General features: G+C 47.1%; 1 protein-coding gene across 1 annotated transcript; it reads left to right on the top strand.

Annotated features, from left to right (window-relative positions):
* Window positions 1-2,639: 2,639 nt before the first annotated feature.
* TSPAN1 (tetraspanin 1) lies at window positions 2,640-17,206 on the top strand. The gene is made up of 8 exons (XM_029618086.1): window positions 2,640-2,740; window positions 4,216-4,280; window positions 9,464-9,670; window positions 11,207-11,281; window positions 12,028-12,126; window positions 12,305-12,448; window positions 13,651-13,734; window positions 15,315-17,206. Exons 2-8 carry the CDS (start codon window positions 4,224-4,226, stop codon window positions 15,375-15,377), a joined length of 729 nt encoding a protein of 242 aa, XP_029473946.1. The 5' UTR covers window positions 2,640-2,740; window positions 4,216-4,223; the 3' UTR covers window positions 15,378-17,206.
* The last annotated feature ends 2,964 nt before the right edge of the window (window positions 17,207-20,170 follow it).

The raw sequence follows: 20,170 nt of genomic DNA, 5'->3' as shown, positions 1-20,170 counted from the left end.
GCTGTGCTGCTGAGCCTCTTGGAGACCTGGGATACATTTAGGAAGTCTCTCAGTCCCTAACTGGATTTCAGCAACGCTGTAGGAAGCGAGGGCTGAAAACACCAGAGATTCCTGCAGAATGTAAAGAGAGGCTTATAGGGGGTAGGGAATTAGGAACTGTGTCTCCAGAACCAGCAACTTTAATTCATCTAAAGACAACAGCGGCGGCTCTGTCAGATAACAGACAAACCTGCTGATGACAAAGGAAAAGAAACTGTGATCTTCCCTCATCGCCTGTTCATACAGGGGACAGAAGACTTCCAAGCAGTCAAGAGAAAGTTTGGATTTCAGCGGCGAGCGAGTAAAGAAGCTCTGCAGCGCGCACTGAACATGCAAGCTCACAATATGCATCGTTATATAAACAGATAGAAAGATGTGCAGAGGATATGCTGGGCCTGGGACTGACCTTTGTCTGATTACTTAACAACTCTGTGCTTAATAATCCAGGGGAAGACAAAAATGTGTGCATCCATAGCCAGTTCACACCTAGTAAGCAGTCCCAATGCCAGTTTCTGCACAGAATCATCTAGCAGAGTGCCTGTGACTCACCTCCAGCCGGGAAGGTCGGCCCTGCTGGAAGGCTGCATCCTCCTGCATCTTCCTGCATCCTCCTGCGTCTTCCTGCATCTTCCTGCATCATCCTGCGTCTTCCTGCATCTTCCTGCTTCCGCTGCCCCCTTCCCAAGCTCAGAGCAGCTGAGAGAGAAATATCTTAGCAACCTTTTACTGCTGACATCAAGTAAATCAATGACCTGCTGTTTACTCAAGGAGGTAGGAGGATACAGTATTCTCCTAAAGGCTGAGGGTTAACCAGTTAATGGAAAGCCGCAGGTTGGGCATATGGGCCCCTCTAATAACAGGGCCTCCATCCCAACATATCTCATCTCCCTCCCAGGGCTTCTTTGCTCTAAATCTGAGGAAGCAGCGGGTGCTGGATGGAGGAAAGTTTGGGGCACTAATGTTACAGTATGGGAGTTCCTGGTGCTGGGGACCTGCACTCCAGATTTGTGTCCACAAAAGATGATTTGGACATAGAAATCTTCCCTTTCTCTCCCAAATGCAGCTGAATTAGTCTTGCAAATGGGAGCAAAAGAAGATTTGATTTATTTTTTTTTAGCGATTGCACAAATGAATGAGGTTGGCACTGGCTCCCTGCAGTCACCTGAACTTTCACCAGGATTGGCAGAGAAGGGAAGGCGCTGGTCAGGTGTACACAGCTCTAGTGCTGCAGAATGGGAGAGGGGCTACTAGGGTGCCCCCCCCCTCTGCAAGCACAATGCTTCTGGAGCTGCCAGTGTCCCTCCCCACCGTGCTGCTGTAATGCCCTGATCTTCTGCTGCCTCTCACCGTCAGTGTGCTGGGGTCTCCCTCCTCTGCGCTCTACTCTTCCCTCTCCTGCTTCTCAATTAATGCACACAAAACAAACACAAATCATGTTTTCTGCCTGTAAAAAAAAACATTGATTTGTGCTTCCTCCCCCAGGTTAAAATGTGTGTTCAGCCTATGCAAAAGGCTCTGTGCAGATCTTTGTGCTTGTGTGCTTCACTCTCAATATCATACCAATTACTGTATTGGAAGTTCAAGGCAGAAGGTTCACCAAGGGCGCCTACTACCCTTGCACCGATCCTGCCTGGCAGGCCCAGTTCAATGGATTGATGGAAACTGTTGTGCATTCTTATCCAGAGGGATTGGGTTCCATGCCCGGGTTCATTGGAGCTAGGGATGCTACAGAGGCAGCACTCACAGTCCCTGAGGGTGAAACCTCAGCCAACGCTTCATGGTGCCCGCTAAGTGACTGGGTCTGGAGGAAGCCCTGGTGTGTGACCCGCAGCTGAGGACTGTTGTTGCAGTGACTTGGTGAAATGAATTGGGGGTGAAAATCCCCAGGTATTTGTAAATGAAGGTTCATGGTGTCAAACCCCAGCCCTAAATCCAATGGAGTTGGAAACAGAAACTGCAGAACCAAAAAGAAAAATCCACCAGAACCGGCCAAAAGTCTTTTTCAGAAACTGGGTTTCTTGGCAGCTCTGGGGGGTTTGTGAGCTGTATCCTTTATTATTCCAAAGCAAAAATTCTTAAATATATATTAAAAAAAATGAAATACTTGAGTTACATGGGAGGACTGTGGTTTCACTGCCAGACTGATTTTTCATTCACAGGAATGCCATCTTGAATTGTGAACCAAAATCAGGAAAAGAGTGATTGTAGGAACTAAGGCTTAGAAAAACGTCCCAGTACAGTGGTCTAATTAAAAAAACAAACAGAGAAATGCCTAAAGGGCTCACCCTCCACGCCTGGCTAGAATAAAAAAAAAAGCTGCAACAGGATATTTAGGCGAGGGAAGAGTGAGCTGGATTAGCCGCCTGCAGCCTCGTCGCCCTCTCTTTAGCACACCTGTTCTACCTGGCTCACCTGTCCGAAACGTCATGAGCGCAGTACCAGGACTCGGGCACCAGAGGGCAGCAGCATCGCATTACCGGCCTGAACTACCTAAGACCCTAGCAAAAGGTTTGGAAGGTCACCCCCGCCCCGCCCCTCGGTGGGTGAGGCATTCTGATTGGTTGAAACGGCTCCCGGGGGCTGGCCCTCACCTGCTGGAAGTAGCCTGCAAGAGGCGCAGGTGTGGCTCAGAGTGCGGCTGGTAGCCCGGAGGACGAGCTGGGTTTTTTTCTCCCCCTTCTGGACTTGCTAAAATCTTAAGGTAAGGGTCAGCCGAGTCATCCACTAAGGAATGATGGCAGAGGTTGAGGGGCTGTAGGTGTGAAGGGGAGAGCAGAGCATGGCAGGGAGTGGGGGGAAATGCCTGATTTTCAGACGAGTGGCGGCAAAGCTGGCTTAGTTGTTCAGAAACTTAGTGACGACGTCAGAAACCCCCCAAATGTCCCGTGCGGTCTGGCCGACGAGGTCTTTTAACCCCTAACTCACCGTATCGGTGCCTTTTAAAACTTTTGATGGTGAGGAGAGACCCGGGTGTGAGCTGCTTTAGTCAGAAAGCTCAGGTCCAGAATCTCTAAACCTTTTGCAACAAACCGACCGACGAGCAGCAGCGGCTCCTAGCGAGGGAAACGATGGCGGAGGGGGCGCTTTCTCAGTGCCTCCCCCTCCTCGGTCGGTACAGACGGAGGCCTCTCGCCATTCCTGCTGCCAAGCCCAGCTAGGGTCGCCCGAGGGTCCGGGCAGGAGCTGCAACCCCTCATCAAGCTGGTGAGATGGGTGGGAAGGACCCTATTCCCGGCTAGGGTTGCCCGAAGAGGCTGATCCAGTCCCGGTTCTGCCTCCCTTGTTGTTGGGTCTCTGCCCCAGGGTCGGGGGTAAAGCTGGGACTGGCTGAGGTGGCTGCCTGGGACTGGGATCTGGATGTGCACTGAGGTGGCAGCACCATGGAACCCACCCCCTTTCCAGCTCTTGCTCCAGGCAGGCTACAACCCCTCTCCCCCTGTCCCGGAGGGCTTACCATCTGAGCTAATACCGTGGCTTGCCTGAAGTCCTAAAGAGGATTAGTCCTCTGCCTGCTGTCCTCCCCTTTACTCCTTACAACCTGGTATCCTCCTCCTGATGGCCAAGGACATAGGGAGGGAGGCAATCTGCTTCTCTGAGTGGGGGGGGGGGGGGCACCTCACTTTGCCCCACCCTGCCTCTTGCTCCTACCCAGAAGGGACTCAATCTCCTATTACAAGGCCTTATAGTGGCTCCAGTGCTGGCCAGCCTCGAGTGGCCCTGTGCATGTAGCCATAGTGCTAGATCTAGCACTAGGTATCCTCCCAGTCACCCCCCCCACCCCCCCCACACACACACACACACTCTGTTAATGAGCCTTTGCCCCATTCCCTGGCCACAGGAGCTCACTTGTCAGTGGTTTGCCTGCCCTCTACAGAGCGGCCACAAGGCAGGAGCACAGTGACCCCAAACCAGAGCAAAAGGCTCTCTGAGGAGGGAAGCCTATGCAGGGCTCTGTTGTATCAGTTAGGATCCTAAAACCTTGCCTCTAATTCAGCGCCGCTGTTCTCCCGTGCTCCGGGCCCGTGGGAGGCGTTGGGCTTGCTCGCTGATGTCGGTGGCTTCCAGTTGTTGGCGGTGAGGCCCGGGATCCCCCTCTCCCAGTCCAAGCCCTGGGATAATGCGTTTATTCCCTGCTCTGTGTTCTGCTAACAGCGTTCAACTCTGTTTTATTTCCAGAAGTCGCAATGGGGTGTTTCACGTTTCTTAAAGTGATGATGATTTTATTCAACCTCGCCATCTTTGTAAGTATCCCGCCCTTCAGCTCCCTCGTGCAGACCTTGAAATGTCGGGTTTAGAGGCTCAAGGAACAGATCCCATGCTAACTGTGACGAGACGGCTTCCTGGGTGACGGAGGCAGGTGGAGGGAGCAGATTTCTGTGGCCAGCGTGGGTGTAAACTCTGCCGTTTACTCAGTACCTGGTTTACACCTGTTCTACCTGTGCCCATTACTCTTCGAATGGATTTCTTCTGTTTTATGCCTTTTGGCGAGGGGAAACCTCTTCCTCTGTGTTTGCAGGACCGTTTCTCCTCTGCAGATGTACTCTCTGCCTGCTGGACATGCTCAGATCCCTTTCTGTGGTTCTTCACAAGCAGTAATAGATTCTTACACGGTGCCTTTCATGCAAATACTGTCACAGCATGCTTCCTGATTTTATAGCTTGCAAATATATGGGCATGTCAAAACCTGACCCCTTCTCTTGTCTTGCACACATCTGCTCATCTGGAGCGTGCCCTAGGAGGACTATGGCAGAAGCAGTATCACAGCCCAGGCATGTGCCCATAATAAAGAGCCTTAATTAAAGAAATCCAGCATGAGATGCCCTAGCAGGGGGAGAGAGTCTAGGAGTAGAGAGGTGCCTGCCTGAAGGAGACCTGGTCAGATCAGCACCCCTCTCCCCCGTGGTGTATTGGTGTTATATTTACATGTGAGATTTGGCTGTCTAATCTTTATTTTGCATTTGGTACAGCACCTGGCTGAAAGCCGCACTGCCTGGTTTTTAACACAGTTCTCCTTCCCTGGAGCCCTTCAGCTGTCCGTGCTGTATTCATACTTCACATCCGTCTGTGTCATTCTTGCACAGGGCAGCTCTGCTCAGAGTAGCACCTCAGTTTGCTGATTGGCTGTTTAAAAGCAAACAAAATCCTTAGGAGCCCTTTTTTTTTTTTTTTCTATCTGGATTTTTTTTTTTTTTTTTTTGTTTAAAGCCCTTGGTCCTAGGCAGACAAACAGGGTTTCTAATAGGGAGGAGCTGCCTACCAGCTCCTGTGTTCCCAGATCTTTCAGCCTTGCTGACCTTTGATTAAAGCAAAGTTCTCGAGTTTCAGCTTCTCGCTTTCTTTGTCTTATGATCACGCCACTCTCTTCTTAATCTCCTCCCCTGAGGCCACTCTCCAGCTTTCCATGTCATATTCATGCTTTTCCTATGTGGGTGTGATGCTTGATTTACATTCACACTAGTGCTATAAAAGTGAATCAGTAGGTGCCAGCCTGGTTATTAGTGACGGTGCTGTCCACTGCCAATTGGGAAGTCCTGGTTCAATCTCTGGGTCTGCCTTCTGCTTCCCCAGGCCACTGGATGCTGCGCAGGGCAGGGGTCCTTAAATAGTGGCGCAGTGGCTGGACTTGGGGTGCATATGGAGAGAACCAGGATCAGTGGCCCTTGGCCAGGACTTGCTGTCATGGTTGGGCTAGGTGGGAGGGGCAATGAAGTAAGGGGGCACCCCCAGTTAGGTGTGAATGGGGCAGGCACCAGCTCAGAGTGAGCAGACCAAAACATACAGGTTGTAAACATTTCGAGCTGATGATGTCTCAAATGTAACAGGTTCAGGAGTCTCTGTAATTCTCATCCACGTGAAGATTTATTTATTTAAGGCTTTTATATACAGACTTTCTTGATACAAATTAACTCTGAGGCATGCGTTTGTAATTCTACTCTGGAAAATCTCTTATCCAAGAAATGATCAAACGCCTAAAGGAAGAGTTAACTTTCCAACTTTGAGGTGTAAGCAAAGTCTGAAAAGTTCAACCCTCCACCTGCTAGCCTGGCCCCTCTCTGAGCCGGTTTCATACCACGGACAGAAGAGGATGGGAGTGCCAGTCCTGCAGCCAGGGTGGGTGTGCCTGGGTGAGAGGAGCTCTTGGAAACGAGACCAGTCTAGGAGCACAATCGTAACAAGAGGGCTCTGATGATGCTTTCAGCTTGCTTTGTGCCTGTCCTTCTGAATCTCCGGCTCTTATCACAAGCGAAGGCCAAGAACCATGAGTGTGCATCTGTCTTTAAACCTAAAGCTCGCATTTTGAAAACAAAGCAAAAAAAAAAAAAAAAAACAAAACCCCACCGAAATTTGTGGTGGGTGTCTTCTTTGTGAAACCTCTAACCCCGCCGAAGCGATCCCCAGCGCTGGGTCCTGCTTTCAATGACCAGGGCCACTTTGCAGGCAGCATCCATCTGAATGGCTGAGAACCCCCCCTCGGAAGGGATCAGCTACTACCTGATAGGGGGTAGGAACCGTTTGCTTGTTTTCTTACTTTTTTTTGTTCAGTTGAAATGTAAAATGAGAAGTTGTGTGCACACATCCCTATTAATAACTAACTTTAAGCATTTCTCATCAAGTAATTAGACATTGCAGTTACTTGTATGGCATAAAATATGGTGAGAGCCAGGCTCTTTCACCTCCTGAAACATAAAGGGCGGGTCTGCCTGATTTGGAGACGCTGCCCCTGGACCGGATTTCTCCTGTCCCTTTCTCTTCTGTAAGAGTGTGCAGGGGAATTTGTGTATCTCTTGTTGAAAACTTTCTGTACAACATAACAGCCTAAAACAGGCAATAAACAAACAATTCTCCATAATTAGATACAGAATCAATAGCACCACTTCCTGGTATATCAAGAGAGGTTGTCTGCTTCAGGCTCTCCTCACCAGCAAGCGGAATGCAAACCTGGAGGCCTTTGTCGTCTAACTATCAGCATTAACAGATATTTTAACATTTTTATGCCTCATGACTAAGCTCTTGGCTCCTCTGGCAGTGAGTTCAGAGAAGGGGATCCATCTGCTTTTCTGCACCATTACAATAACACCTACCAAAACCAAAACACCAGCAACCATTCTTAAACTCCCTGGCGCCGTACCTGAAAATGGTGCTGGCCTTGGCCACTCAACACAAGGGCACCAGTGCCACTTTCCTACCCAGTAAAGGCCAGAGCAATCATGAGAAATGGCAGGGGGAGGGGAGATGAGGCAGAAAACAGGGAAGGGTTATTTAAAAATGGTGGCCAGGGGTGCATGCGCTGGCAAGTCTGCAACAAAATGAGAGAGTAAGTTTCCATCTCATTATGCCCTCTGTGGCTCCACTCACTCCTGTCCCGTGGAGCAGTGAACCAAACTTCCTGCGCAGTTTGGAGCTGAGTCGGCAGCAGAAAGCCGCCATATACAGCAGTGGCACAGCCAGAACTGAAGTCTTTGAGCCCTACTAGTTGTACCCTTATCAATAAATACCCTAGAATGCACCCAACAATGGATTTCTTTGTAACCTGCTACAGCCATTATGCATCATGAGTGATGCTTTAAAATATTTTTTCAAGCACTTACTAATATTAAAAATAGCTTATTGATCTGTATTAATTTTATATGTATTGCAGTTTATAAACAATAATATAAAAAGCAAAGAACACTTCACTGAAACATCAGATCCAATCACCTAATAAAACAAATATTAACTTAAGAATCCTCTTTCCAAAAATGCAGAATATGTAACTACAATAAAACAGCAATAATCATAAAAAAAATCATAAGATTTGCAACAGGTGAAGCGCAGAACTAGGGTTGTTCATATTTTAACCCAAAATGCAAAAAATATATATTCAGATTCTGGTGTCACCTTAGTAACAGCAAAGCACTCTGAAGTTAATACAAACCTTTACAAAAATAAGAGAACCATAACAGCAGTAAATCTTGGGACTGAAACAGCAGCAACCTTAACTAAGAAAAGGCAGCAAAACAAACGTTACGTCAGGCCCTAGAATACGAATACAGCACCCTCTGGGCAAATAAGCCGGACTACTACAAAACCCTACAGAGAAATTACACGCCAGCTGAAATATATGCGCAACATAGTCAGAATAAACTATAATTAGAAACACAGATAAGACTGAAATGGAAATCCCAAGAAACCAGAGAGAACAGTGGGAATACTGAAGAAAGTTAAATGCCATCTTTGGAGAAAGTACATTTCTTATATATTTGTGTATTTTAATTGCTGAAGTCAAATTTTTATTTTTTTTTACCTTTGATCTTTTTCTAATCGGCTGGTCCTGTCTTTTCCTAATACCTTTTTAAAGGTCTCTTATTCTTTCTCTTCTCCTGTTTTCTTTCCTTGTTCTCACTCCTCCTTGCTTGCTCTCTCAGCCCACATACACTCACACCTACACAGGCTCTCCACCCCACATGCGCGCTCTCAAACACTCACTCGCACACAGGCTTATTGCTCCCAACCATGCTCGTGCTCTCGCACACAGGCTTCTCATGCACTCTAACAGGGCTCTCCCTCTCTCCGGGGCTTCCTTGGGCTGTGCCGGATGAGCTCCGTGATTGCCCTGCATTGGGCAATGCTGATTGGGTGGGCCTACTGCCCATCCAGGCCCACCCATGGCTATGCCATTGATACAGCATTACCCTCCCACTCCCTGCAGAACAGGGATACCACCCTGACTCTGAAAATCACTTCCATACAAGCTCATACCATGTATTCGAGGGTAGACTGAGCCAGTACTGATTTTGTGACAGGTCGCGCTATGCATTCTGGGATTTCTAGTCCTGATGGTGGTCTGCAGGTGCCAGGCGACCTAGATTTACACAGGAACCCTCTCTAACCCCCTTCCTCGCAGTCCAATCTATCCTACTAACACCCTACATTAAACTCTCAAGAAATTCCCCCCTTTCAACCGTCCTTACCCACCCCTCTTCCCTCCCCCCATTGGCCACTGTATATATTTAGTCTTTCTTGTATATACTGTAAATAGTTACTCGTCTTATTTCAATCACTGTTCTAAATTTGGTTCTAACTTGTTCAGATATTCAGTTCATGTAAAGCCATTAACGCTACATTCATGTTCAGTGTGAACCAATGTGATCACAACGAACATCGGAATATAAAGAATCTTAAATAGATTTTGGGGTGATGAGGTTGAATGCAGCTGTTGCTTTCCTGAGGGTTTGTTTTTTTTTTTGTAACAGCTAAACCCTTCCCAACTCTTCCCTCTGAAAACTGACCCAACCTAGACTAACTTCAGGGATGGATGTGTGAGCAGAGTGCCCTGCAGCGTTGATCCTGCTGGACTCTTCCCTAACTCTCTAAACTCTAATGGCCTTCTCTTTCTGCTCTCTGATTCTTTTCAGTAACTCTTTGTCTTTTTTTTGTTCCCTAGCTGGGAGGCGGCGTGCTGCTGGGAGTTGGGATCTGGGTCACGGTAGACAGCAGCTCGTTCCTAAAGATCTTTGGTGCACTTTCCTCCAGTATGATGCAGTTTGTGAACGTTGGCTACTTCCTCATCGTCATTGGAGCCATCTTGGTGGTGCTGGGATTCCTGGGCTGCTGCGGGGCTCAGAAGGAGAGCAAGTGCCTCCTGATCATTGTGAGTGACTGACTCCAGGTTTTTAGCCATGAGAGGTCTGGGGGGGGGGTCACCCGATGAAGTCCCATGTGAGTTTAGGGGACACTGGGGACTTTCTGCCAGGCTTGACTTGCAGCAGACTCCTGTTTTTTCCATCCTGTCACTGGAGAGGAAGGTGGCGGCCCCATTCGGGGAATTAGGATGAAGGGGTTGTATCCATTGCTTATCAGCCCACAGGGAGAAGCTTCTGGAAAGCGATGGTCCCCCGTATGTTTATAAAGTAGGAATCCAATAATATTAGCGAGAAACTTTCAGCCAGTGAACCAAATCGCTAGCTGCTTGTCCATTTGGGTTGCACTGGAAAATATGGGACACTGATGTCAATGGCAGTGCCTGACAGATAAGTCACACATCATCCCTTAACTTTGATATATATATATATATATATATATATATCAATCAATCAATCATATTAATGATTAAGTCAATGCTTCTTGCATGTGAGTATAAAATGCACACCCATAGTCCTGGCCCCTCGGTGGTGCACCAGAAACTAGCACTGCTCCCAGGGCCCACGCTCGGCGATGGACAGAGCCCATGCCACGGTTCCTGAATGTAATCTGCTTTGAAGTGTCACGAAAGGCTGAATATGAATACATTAGTCCTACAGTTCTCCTTCTGGTGTGTGTTGTACACCGGGATGGGCAGTGAGCTGCTCCCCAGTCACGTTAGACTGTCACACTATATACTTATTAGCTCAGCTATGTGACAAACCATCCTCTCCCTCCTGCACTAGTGCCCTGTATTGGAATATCCTGTGGGTCCGTAGCACCCTATCTCCTCCCGAACAATAAAGTAACTCTTCATTTAAAGTTTAATTTCTCTGAGATTTGGAGCCTGAGCAATGTAACCACCCCACTAGGATCTTAGAGCCACGTGCTCTGGCTGCAGGGGATCGGAGGGCCTCTCTGCACAGCCCCCAAGAGAAAACCATTAAAAGCAGGACTTTGAGCTGCTGGGATGAGAGCAAAGTCCCTGCCAGCCAGAAACATCTTGCAGGAGGCGATGACCGTCCTGCCGGTGGGCTTGGCAGCAGCATCCGTGCTGTGATGGACACAGTACAGAGCAGCCCTGAGCTAACGTTTGTTTCCTGGATTAGAAATGTTAGTAAAGGGATCAAGCAAGAAACTAGAACCAGAGTCCACATCTACCATAATGAGAGAGAGATCGGTGATCCTGGGGGTTGTTTTTAAACTATGGCCAGAAATGAGTTACTAAGGCTTTTTTTTTTTTCTTTTGGGAGTGGCTGGGAATGTGATTATCACACTGGCATAGATTGGGCTATCACTTTCTCTCCCCCTCCGATGGCCTATTTGCCTACACTATGGGGGATGGGAGTGGGTGTGTGGGGGTGTTTCCCCTTGATAGCTGCCTTATGTATAATAGTAATGGTGTGGGGTTCATATCTTAGCATCTCCTTCATGTTGGGAGGAGATGTCTTTTTTTTTCCTTACAAATCCATTCACAGTGCTAATTCACGTTCTCTCTCTCTTCCAGTTCTTCTCGCTCATTCTGATTATCTTCATAGCTGAAATTGCCGCAGCCGTTGTTGCTCTAGTTTACACGTCCATGGTAAGCACCAGAAGTGTGGCTATCTGCCTCCTCACCTGTGGTATCACGACTTCCACGCTGGTTGTTCATTTAGATGTAACTGGATCGGGGTAACTGGCAGCAGCCGTGTCCTCTGCAGGAACTCTGTCAGCCCTTAAGGCAATGAGCTGCTTCCTCCACCTCTTAATACTGCAGGCCCTCATCCACAGTATCTGTTAACCTATTGTTGCTAGCAGTAGTTTTGTTATGGGCTTGACAGTTGCTTGGTTTTGATTGTAAATGTTACTGCCCTTCTAAGGCTTGGGGGTACGGAGCGGCACTTTCTAGCCCAGCAAAGGGGGCAACCTGCACAGAGTGGCAATCGGTGCCTTTGATAGAGGCCTTTCCGTTCCCATGCATCAGAACACACTGTGCTAGCTTTATATGTAAGGAACACGTGTCCATTGAGAGAGGGAGAGGTGTGTAGTGTTGTCTTTCTCAGTGGCAAGGAAGTTTAGAGCGAGGGCTAATTCATGATAACGAAGCTGGCGGGGACAGACTTGGTGCTGCATTGCATGGGCCTGTCCTTTCCTTCACATGAGATACCAAGAAGCTTGATGGGTTGTCATACTTCAGAAACACGCGTGTGTGTGGGAAGCCTGGCACCTGCCTTGCAAGAGACGGTACATTCAGCCAGCTTAGCGCTCTGACTCCCAGCATTCCCCCTCCCCCTCCCCCCATGGTGCTGCTTCGTAGTCTGACTTTGGTGTTTTGAATTCTTACCATAGGCAGAAACTGTGCTGCAAACGTTGGTGACACCAGTACTAAGAGACGACTATGGAAAGAAGCCAGATGTGACACAAATCTGGAACACCACGATGGGTGAGGTAAGAAGGTAGAACTCTGGTCTTCGGAGGCGTGCACCCCGTGTCTTATGTACGATTCAAGAAACGTGGCCATGCATTTAATTTTTTTTGTCTTGACCCCTGGTTGGTGATGCCAAGCTCGGTGCTGAATAATATAAAACCTTTTTGTTCTGGATGCTAACAAACACTTCTCTTTCAGCTGAAGTGCTGTGGGTTCATGAACTACACGGACTTCACAGACTCCTATTACTACAAACAAAATAAAGACACGTACCCCAGTTACTGTTGTACCAACGACACCCTTCCGTGTACGGAGGCATATGCCATCAACAGCAAGAAACAGGTGAGGCGCAACTCCAACCTGGGGGGGTGGATTTCTTACTTACTGAACGCGAGTTAGGATTTAAGCCCGGTGGTAGCCTGACTTCTCTTCTGTCATGAGCGAAAGGCTAGTGGGAAATCTGCATGGCCGAAGACCAAAAGCGCCTTTCCTTGTGTTCTATCCCCTAATGAATAAAACGGGACTGTGTGAGAGAGGGATTTATTAAGAATAGAACAAACTGATTCATACTGCTTTTGATGTTAGGGTGTAAACTTGAATCTTGCAAACACGAAACGAATCCTCTTCCTGGCATGCACTGAGCAAGCCCAATATACTCGGGTCCTAGTTGCAATGTCCCTGCCCCAGAGACCATAGTCGTAAATGATGGCAGATGGACCAGTTCTCCCATTCAGTCTGCCCAGTTACAATTTACATAACTGACCCAACCCCTTCCCTATCTCTGCCCTCCTTATTGGTCCTGAGCATTCCTAGAATCTATTTTGCCCTCTACCCTTCTACTGGGAGGATATTTTGGTCCATATATTCACTGGATTCTTACAAGACCAACACTGAATCAAATGTCCATATCTTCCTAAGTATCCAGATAATTCATACAGGTACTAAAACGAGCAGAGCCATTGTCCCTGTCCCATGCTTGTGTAGTGTTTAACCATGGTCACTGTGTGTGGGTTACCCTGATGTGGACTTGCCACTCTAGCTTCAAACACACAGCATTGCGGGATTCCAAGAATGACGTTGGGGTAACTGTATGACCTGACCAGCAGTGCTATGGCTGCATCAGGCTTGCTATGGTGCAGCTGTGACCTAGGTTACTCCAATACTCTGCTGCCAACCTAAAATACAAAAGGTACAGAGTCTGGGCCAGCGACATGCTCTATCTCCCACCTTTTCCCCAACAGGGTGTAGGTAAAGCAAGCTCAAAGGTCCCAAAGTCTGCAACCAGGCAGAAAATCACCACAGGCAGCTGTCGAGCTCCTTTCAGATTAATATTCCAGCTTCCTGTATTTGCCTGGTTGTCTGGCTGATCTCCGTTTACAATCTAGGCCTACCTCAGACAGAAACCACCTAGCAGGGTGGTAATCAAGCTGTAGTGCTCTGGACCGAGATGTGGCATAGCCAGGGGTGGGCTCTGCTGTGCATGAACAGTTTCCTGCATTCCCTTGGGTGACCTTGGTTCTCATGGCTGCTCTCTCTCCCCACAGGGCTGCTTTGATCAGCTGATAACGACACTCAAACAGAACGCGGCCATTGTTGGCGGGGTGGCAGCAGGAATCTGCGTGCTGGAGGTGAGCCCGCTCCTTAACTGCCTCGTATGACGTGCGCTGGGGGCGGCAGCCCAGGCTTGAAGACGGAGCCTTGCAGATCAGTATTTGAGAGTTTTTGTCTGGTTTAACTGGCAAACTCAAGCCGGGGGGTGAATTTCTCATGCCACCAAACGAGCACCTTATTACCCAGTTAAAATTTAGCAGGCTGGCAGGGGAGCCTTCCAGGGAAGTTGCTTAAAAAAAAAAAAAAAGTTTAAATCTGGTAAGTGCTGAATAGCCATGCGAGCCGGATCCAGGTTCCGGTTAATTCTAGTTGGAAAAAATGAATGAGAAAAAGAAACCGAGCCCTCTAGCAGCAGCTCCTCCACCTCCAGCTCTTATTCCTGGTTTACTTTTAAACAGTGGAGGCAGACTTCCTCCTCATAGCCAGGCCCAGCAGCAGCCGTGCCTTTCCCTCCCGCTCCCCATAAAAGGTGGCGGAGCTGCCAGATTGCAGGACCCCTACCTGAGGAGGAGGAGAGGGCCTTGACCTCTTGGGTTGGGTGTGCGGCCTTCACTTTACAGCAGGGAGGTGGAAAGGACCTCTCCTGCTGGGGAGGGGGAGAGAACAGGAGCCTTGTGCCCTGTAATTCTTGCTGCCACTTTTTTTTTTTTTTTTTTTTCCCCCCCCCCCTCCTATTGCACGGCAGCGTGGAAAAGCCTTGCTTGCTGCTCAGCCTGACTTCTTGTTTTACAATATTCGGTGCTCCAGTGAGCAGCGAACTAAGAGGGTAACTTCTAGCTGAGTATTCAACGGCACTTGCACCTGGCTAAACGCCCGATACCCTCCCTTCGCCAGCTTGCAGGATATTCTCCTGTAGATGACCTTTCCGGAGGCTGAACTGAATCTTAGTTGACTTCTTTAATAGTCAGTTTTATATAAGGATGCTTATTCTTTCTGTCCCTTTGGATAGTGCAGTGTTCTCAGTCATTCCAGTCTTAGAAGTGAATTATTTGCAGGTGGCAAGCCCCTTTTTCTAAAATTTACTTGTAGCCTTACCCCTAAACCCACTGAAGAGCCCATAGGTCTCCGATGGCAGGGCCCTAGAAGTGAATCTTCTGTTTATCCCTGAAAGCAGCACTGAAGTGCCTTGCACGCCTGGTCTCCCGTTTAGGACTGGCAGATCGATGGTTCAGCTGCCTTCTGCTGCCAGCTATGGCCGTGCATGCATTTTAAGAACGGGAATCTTTCTCATGCAGTGATGAGTTGCATTCTGAGCAAAAATCCCTAATTTAGAAGACTCGTTCTCTGAGAGTGGAACCGCTGCAATCTGCCGCATATCTATAGGAATTCATGTTACGCCAGCGGCTCTCAACTCCGACCCGTGAGGCTCCCAACTGGGTTTTTAAGATACTGGCATACATTGGGTCCAGTCTGGTTCTGTGGAAACGCACTCCTCTTATTCGGCTCTAGGATTGTATGCATGTGACTGAGGGTCTGTGGAAGGTGTGCTCTTAGGAATTTTCTGGAAAGGAGTCTTGTTCCTATCAAGGAATGTCTGGTATGATATGATTTTTTTACATCAACACTAACTTCTTCTTCTTTTTGGCTTTCTTTGCAGCTCGCAGCGATGATAGTGTCCATGTACCTGTACTGCCACATCGATAAGGGAGGTGTCCATTAACTGGACAGGGACAATAGGACTAGAATTGCACAAATGAAGAAAATTGTGTGTGCGTGTACAATTTTTGCCTTGCATCGATTACATTCCGGACAAGTTACCATACTTGTAGGCAATATGATTATAGTTTGACTCGAGCTGCAAACAGGAACTGGGCTAATCCTTTATTTTTAAAGGGTTATTTTAATAACAGAGCATTGGAGCTATCCATTTGATACAGAATATTGCAGCCTGGAACTTGTGGCATTCAGGGTTCTGTGTGATGTGCTAAAAGTGCTTAGCATAGCCGTTATGGTTTTACCATCCCATGGTACCTTCTGAAATGCTGAAGCAGTGATCTATGAGGATAGCAACTGACAACTATGTTGTAATCTAAACCACCCAAACAATGTACTGTAGCTTTAATGCAGCCTCCCACCTAGGAATTCAGGGGAGCAAAGAGTTAAATTGTAGGATGTTTGTAACTTGTTCTGGGTTGTTTTTGGTTTTTTTTGTTCCTTACTGACAATGAGTCCATAATATTTCTGTGCAATTATGTCCCCCATGTCTGGTTCCTCTTCTTCCTAATGCGATACTCTTAAGCATGGCAACAGCAAATTCACCTCCTGCCACCCACACCCACGTTCACAAGCACTTCATGGGGGTCTGGCTACCTCCACATTACCATTCTGGTCCTCTGGTCTATTGCAATCAGCACCATCCCCGCAGCACTGTGCAGCCCATCATCTGTAAATACTTTTAATGTGCAGCCAGTTCTGAAGCAGCTTTGGGTTCTGTGCCAACCTGGGCCTTTAACCCGCCCTGTTCTGAGGCAGAGGGCTGCTTTGACCCTTTTCACAAGGTCTCTGAATTTATCGGGCTGACTTTTTTTTTTTGTATTATAAGTCCCTTTACTCTGCTGAGGTAATTGCAGAGTGGGATGGTGGAGGGACTTCTGCCCTGGCTTTTTTTTTTTGTCTTCTACTTTCCCACTGGACTTGGCCGAACCATTTCCATGTTCTAATTGCCCTCTTGTGTTGCCCATGGTTCTTCGGTTTTTCACCTCTGCCTCCCCCTTCTCTTCAGTAGATCGTTCAGTTATACCGAGGGGGTATTATGTACATAACCAGTTCTGCTGGTTGGGGGGGGGGTCTTCCATCTAATCCATGTGCGCTCTGCTTTATGACGCTGGAATGTTCCATGAGCGCACTGATGGAGGTGAAGTGGATAATCTGCATCCCTTTTACCGCTCGTGGCTTGAGGATAGGACTTTGGGTGGCTGTCCTTAAGATCAAGGCAGGCACCTACAGTCACTGCTGTGAGGGCTCAAAGGGGCTGGATGCTTTCTGTAAGGGGGGAGGCAGGAAATCCTAGGCCGTGTTCTGCCACCACCAGAAGGCCGGTGTGGAAAACACTCTCTCATTTGTTTTGTAGGTAATCTTTCAAAGGAAAGGACCTGCACAGTCTCTTGATACAAAAAAACCTACAGAATCTTCTGGTACATGAGTACTTATGAACGCTTTACTCGGGTACCTGAAAATTGCTTCCCTTCCCTCTGCATCTCCATTCTGTGCTGGCAGGGGGGAGGGCACACGAGGGGGCTGGACCTTTCAAAGCAGGGAAAATGCACTTTATTGTAACCCTGCAAAGAGATTTTATTTTTGTGGCTGCTGCACTCATTGGTCACCCTGGCTTTGGATGTTGTACACGCTGGCTGTGCTCCTCACATGATGATTCGCCAAATTATAACTTTGTAAATCAAGTAGCCTTCATTTTTTTATACCACTTTTTTAAGTTAATGTCTAAAATTGTTAAATTATTTTCTATTGTAGGAAGATGAAATGCAGAATTAACTTTTTTTTTTTTTTAAAGGTAGTAAATAAAAATTATTACATCAGAAGGAATAGATTCAGTCTCTTCTTGCACACCCAGCCCTCTTAAGATCAGGCTGACATGGTCATCTTTGGGATGGCTACAGAAACTCTGAGACAGGGAGGGATCTGCTTGTAGATGTAACCACCCTTCAGCAGCTGCAGGGGTGGTGAGTGACCCTTCTGCAGCTTCTGTTCAGATCAGTTAGGGACCAGCAAAAGCTTGGAGGTCCAAGGATAGACTTGCACCCAAAAATACATGAAGAGAAGGATTTATTAAAAGTCCCAGAAAAAATGCAGGGTAAGCAGCCTCTGTCAGGCCTGCATGTGCAAGTGGTTACTTCTTAGTTCATTTGAATAGAGCTCCAGACTCCTCACTCAAGTCCCCAGGGACCAGCAGGTAAACTGTTTTCTCACACCCAGGCTGAGGGTCCTCCGCCTCCTGAGGGGAGCTCCAGCCCTTAACTCCTTCAGGTGAATGCAGACTCCTTCTCTCTTCCCGTCCCCAGCTCCCTGCTCTCTCCACTCTGCTCTGTGCTTCTTGGGAAGCTCCTCCCTTGTCCAACCCACCATCCCTCCTCATTCTCCACACCTCCCACCACTGGAGAGATCTACCTGCCATCAATTGCACCTTTTGTACTGAACACAGACGGGGGTCCCGCATGTTTAAACCCAGTAACTTCAGGTCCCTGTGTGTGCGGAAACCAGCTCAAGTTCAGTGGCTGCCGTGGGAGAAGTTTAAAGCTTTATTTGTCAGATACAAAATTTGAAAACAAAACCAGAGTTTTTCTAATTAACTTCTTTTGCCAAATTGGAGAACTCACAGACTGTTATAGCTCTTTCTTGTATATTTTCCTGCTGTGTGCTATCTTCTTTGGTCTCTTCACTAGTGACAGGCTTGGTAGCTTTCTCCTATTTTGCCCTATGAGCTCAATTTCTGCTCTGAGGTGGGAGTACCCCTAGCCTTTTTTTTTTTTGGGGGGGTGTAATTTTCAAAAATTTAGATGCTTAAAACTGGCTTTTCTATGTAGAAATACACTTAATGCCTGTAAGTGGACTTTTGAAAATTGTCAATAGGTTTTACCCATGTAAGTACACTTAGGGATGGTAACTCTGTCAGAGGTGCACACATCGATGGGTGTAGAGGTATGCGGCCAGCTATGCAGCAATTTTATATCCTGTGTGTGTTATAAAAAAGCCCTGGTGCATGTATGTGTGCTCCTAGCTCTAAGCTTGAACGTGCACAGCAGTGTAAGACTTGCTTTGGGATGCACCAGTGAGGGCATGTGTCCAGGCCCTGACCAGTGGCAGCAGTTCATCCACCAGTTTGCCCAGTCTACAGCTAGCTCCTCCTGGTTCTCTAGCCTTCAGTCCCTCCAGTTAACACAGACCTCTAGCTCAGTTCATTTTCTGACTTGTCTCATCTCTAGTAGCAGTAACGGTGCTGAATTGGACCTGCTGTACGCGTGGGGTGGGCAGGTCCACGCATATCTCTTGCCCCCATTCTTCCCCCTTGTTTTACAAGGTGAGAGATTCGTGCATCGGGCTGGTTTATAAAAGTGGGTGGACATGCACATTTACTGGATGTATGGCTGGCTCTTAAAATTCACCTTTAAGCACATAAATGGGCTTTTGAAAATTGCTACTAGAGCAAGTTATATTTACACATGTAACTTCTTTGAAATTTACCCCAGAAGAGGTATGGGTGCCTTTTTGGTTTTTGGTCTCTTACAAATTCAGAGGGCTCAAGCTCCACCCTGTTTAATATTTTAAGGGTGACTTTTATGAAATAATAAATCTTTATTTTAATACTCAAGCATCTGCATATTATGCTTTGAGCAAGGCATACTCCAATGATGTATAAATGTAAAATTCTAGGGCTGAGCCATTCACAATTTGATCAAGGCTAATTTATTTCTTTTTACATTTACAATTAGAATTTATTAATTGCCCAACACAATCAAGGCCTAAGTGATGCACCAAACAAGTTTTTGTAACATTTTATGGATGTTTTAACCAATACAATCAACATTATCTGCTAATCATGATGAACAAACTGATCCAATACAAAAGAAAAACATAGATATAGTATAGACCTGCAGCCATGCCTGGTTCAGGAGGGGTAGAAAACAGATAAAAAACGAATCAATAAGGAGCTTTCTTGGAAAGGAAGGTTTTGAAAAGACCCCTAAATGTTTTAAGAAATGTACACAGACCCAATTCTTCGGGGAAGGAGCTGCTACAGAGAAGGTGGATTCTCCTGTTACAAATTTTTGATAGATGGAACATCTAACAGACCCCGCTGATAAGATCTAAGTTGTCATGAGGGTTGGTGAAGTTTAAGTAGGGCCTTTGACCAGCGCCAGGAGTGCGAATTTATAAGTTTAAAACCAGAACAATTTTATACTCCATGCACTGGTGGATAGGTAGCCAGTGAAGGTCAATGAGTGTGGGGGTAATATGCAAGAAACGCTTAACCCCATTGGGATGAGGCTTTGAGAAGGAGTTGACGAGCATGCAACATGGTCGTTGGAAGAGCTAGAGCCAGGCCATTGCAGTAATCGATTAAAGGAAAGAGAGAAACTTGAACAGTTCAGAATTATGTAGCAGTTTAAGCCCAGCCAGCACGTGGAATTTGAAAAAACCCGATCTGATTACTGATCTGATGTATGCTTGAAAAGAAAGATGGGGGTTGATCCAGACACCTAGGCTCTTAGTGCTTTGATGTAAATTGAAAATAGAACCATCAAGCATGATGGATGAATACTGTAGCATGGAGTATGCTCTTTGTATGAGAAGAAATTCTGTCTTTCTTATTGAGTGCCAATTTATTCTCTAGTGCCCATTGTTCAATGGAAGAAATACAAATTTGAATGTTTGACAGTGTCCTGCCAAATGGGATGAAGCTGGATAAAAAACTGAATATCATCCGTGTACATTTTGTAC

This window comes from Rhinatrema bivittatum, chromosome 10, assembly GCF_901001135.1.
Source record: "Rhinatrema bivittatum chromosome 10, aRhiBiv1.1, whole genome shotgun sequence".
In the NCBI taxonomy this organism is placed as follows: Eukaryota; Metazoa; Chordata; class Amphibia; order Gymnophiona; family Rhinatrematidae; genus Rhinatrema; species Rhinatrema bivittatum.
This window is presented reverse-complemented; position numbering and strand designations above follow the sequence as displayed.

Coding starts and splice junctions, on each gene's coding strand:
- TSPAN1 (XM_029618086.1), top strand. CDS start 4,224: ATGGGGTGTTTCACGTTTCTTAAAGTGATGATGATTTTATTCAACCTC. Junction 4,281..9,463: donor TATTCAACCTCGCCATCTTT/GTAAGTATCCCG, acceptor TTTGTTCCCTAG/CTGGGAGGCGGCGTGCTGCT. Junction 11,282..12,027: donor CTCTAGTTTACACGTCCATG/GTAAGCACCAGA, acceptor TTCTTACCATAG/GCAGAAACTGTGCTGCAAAC.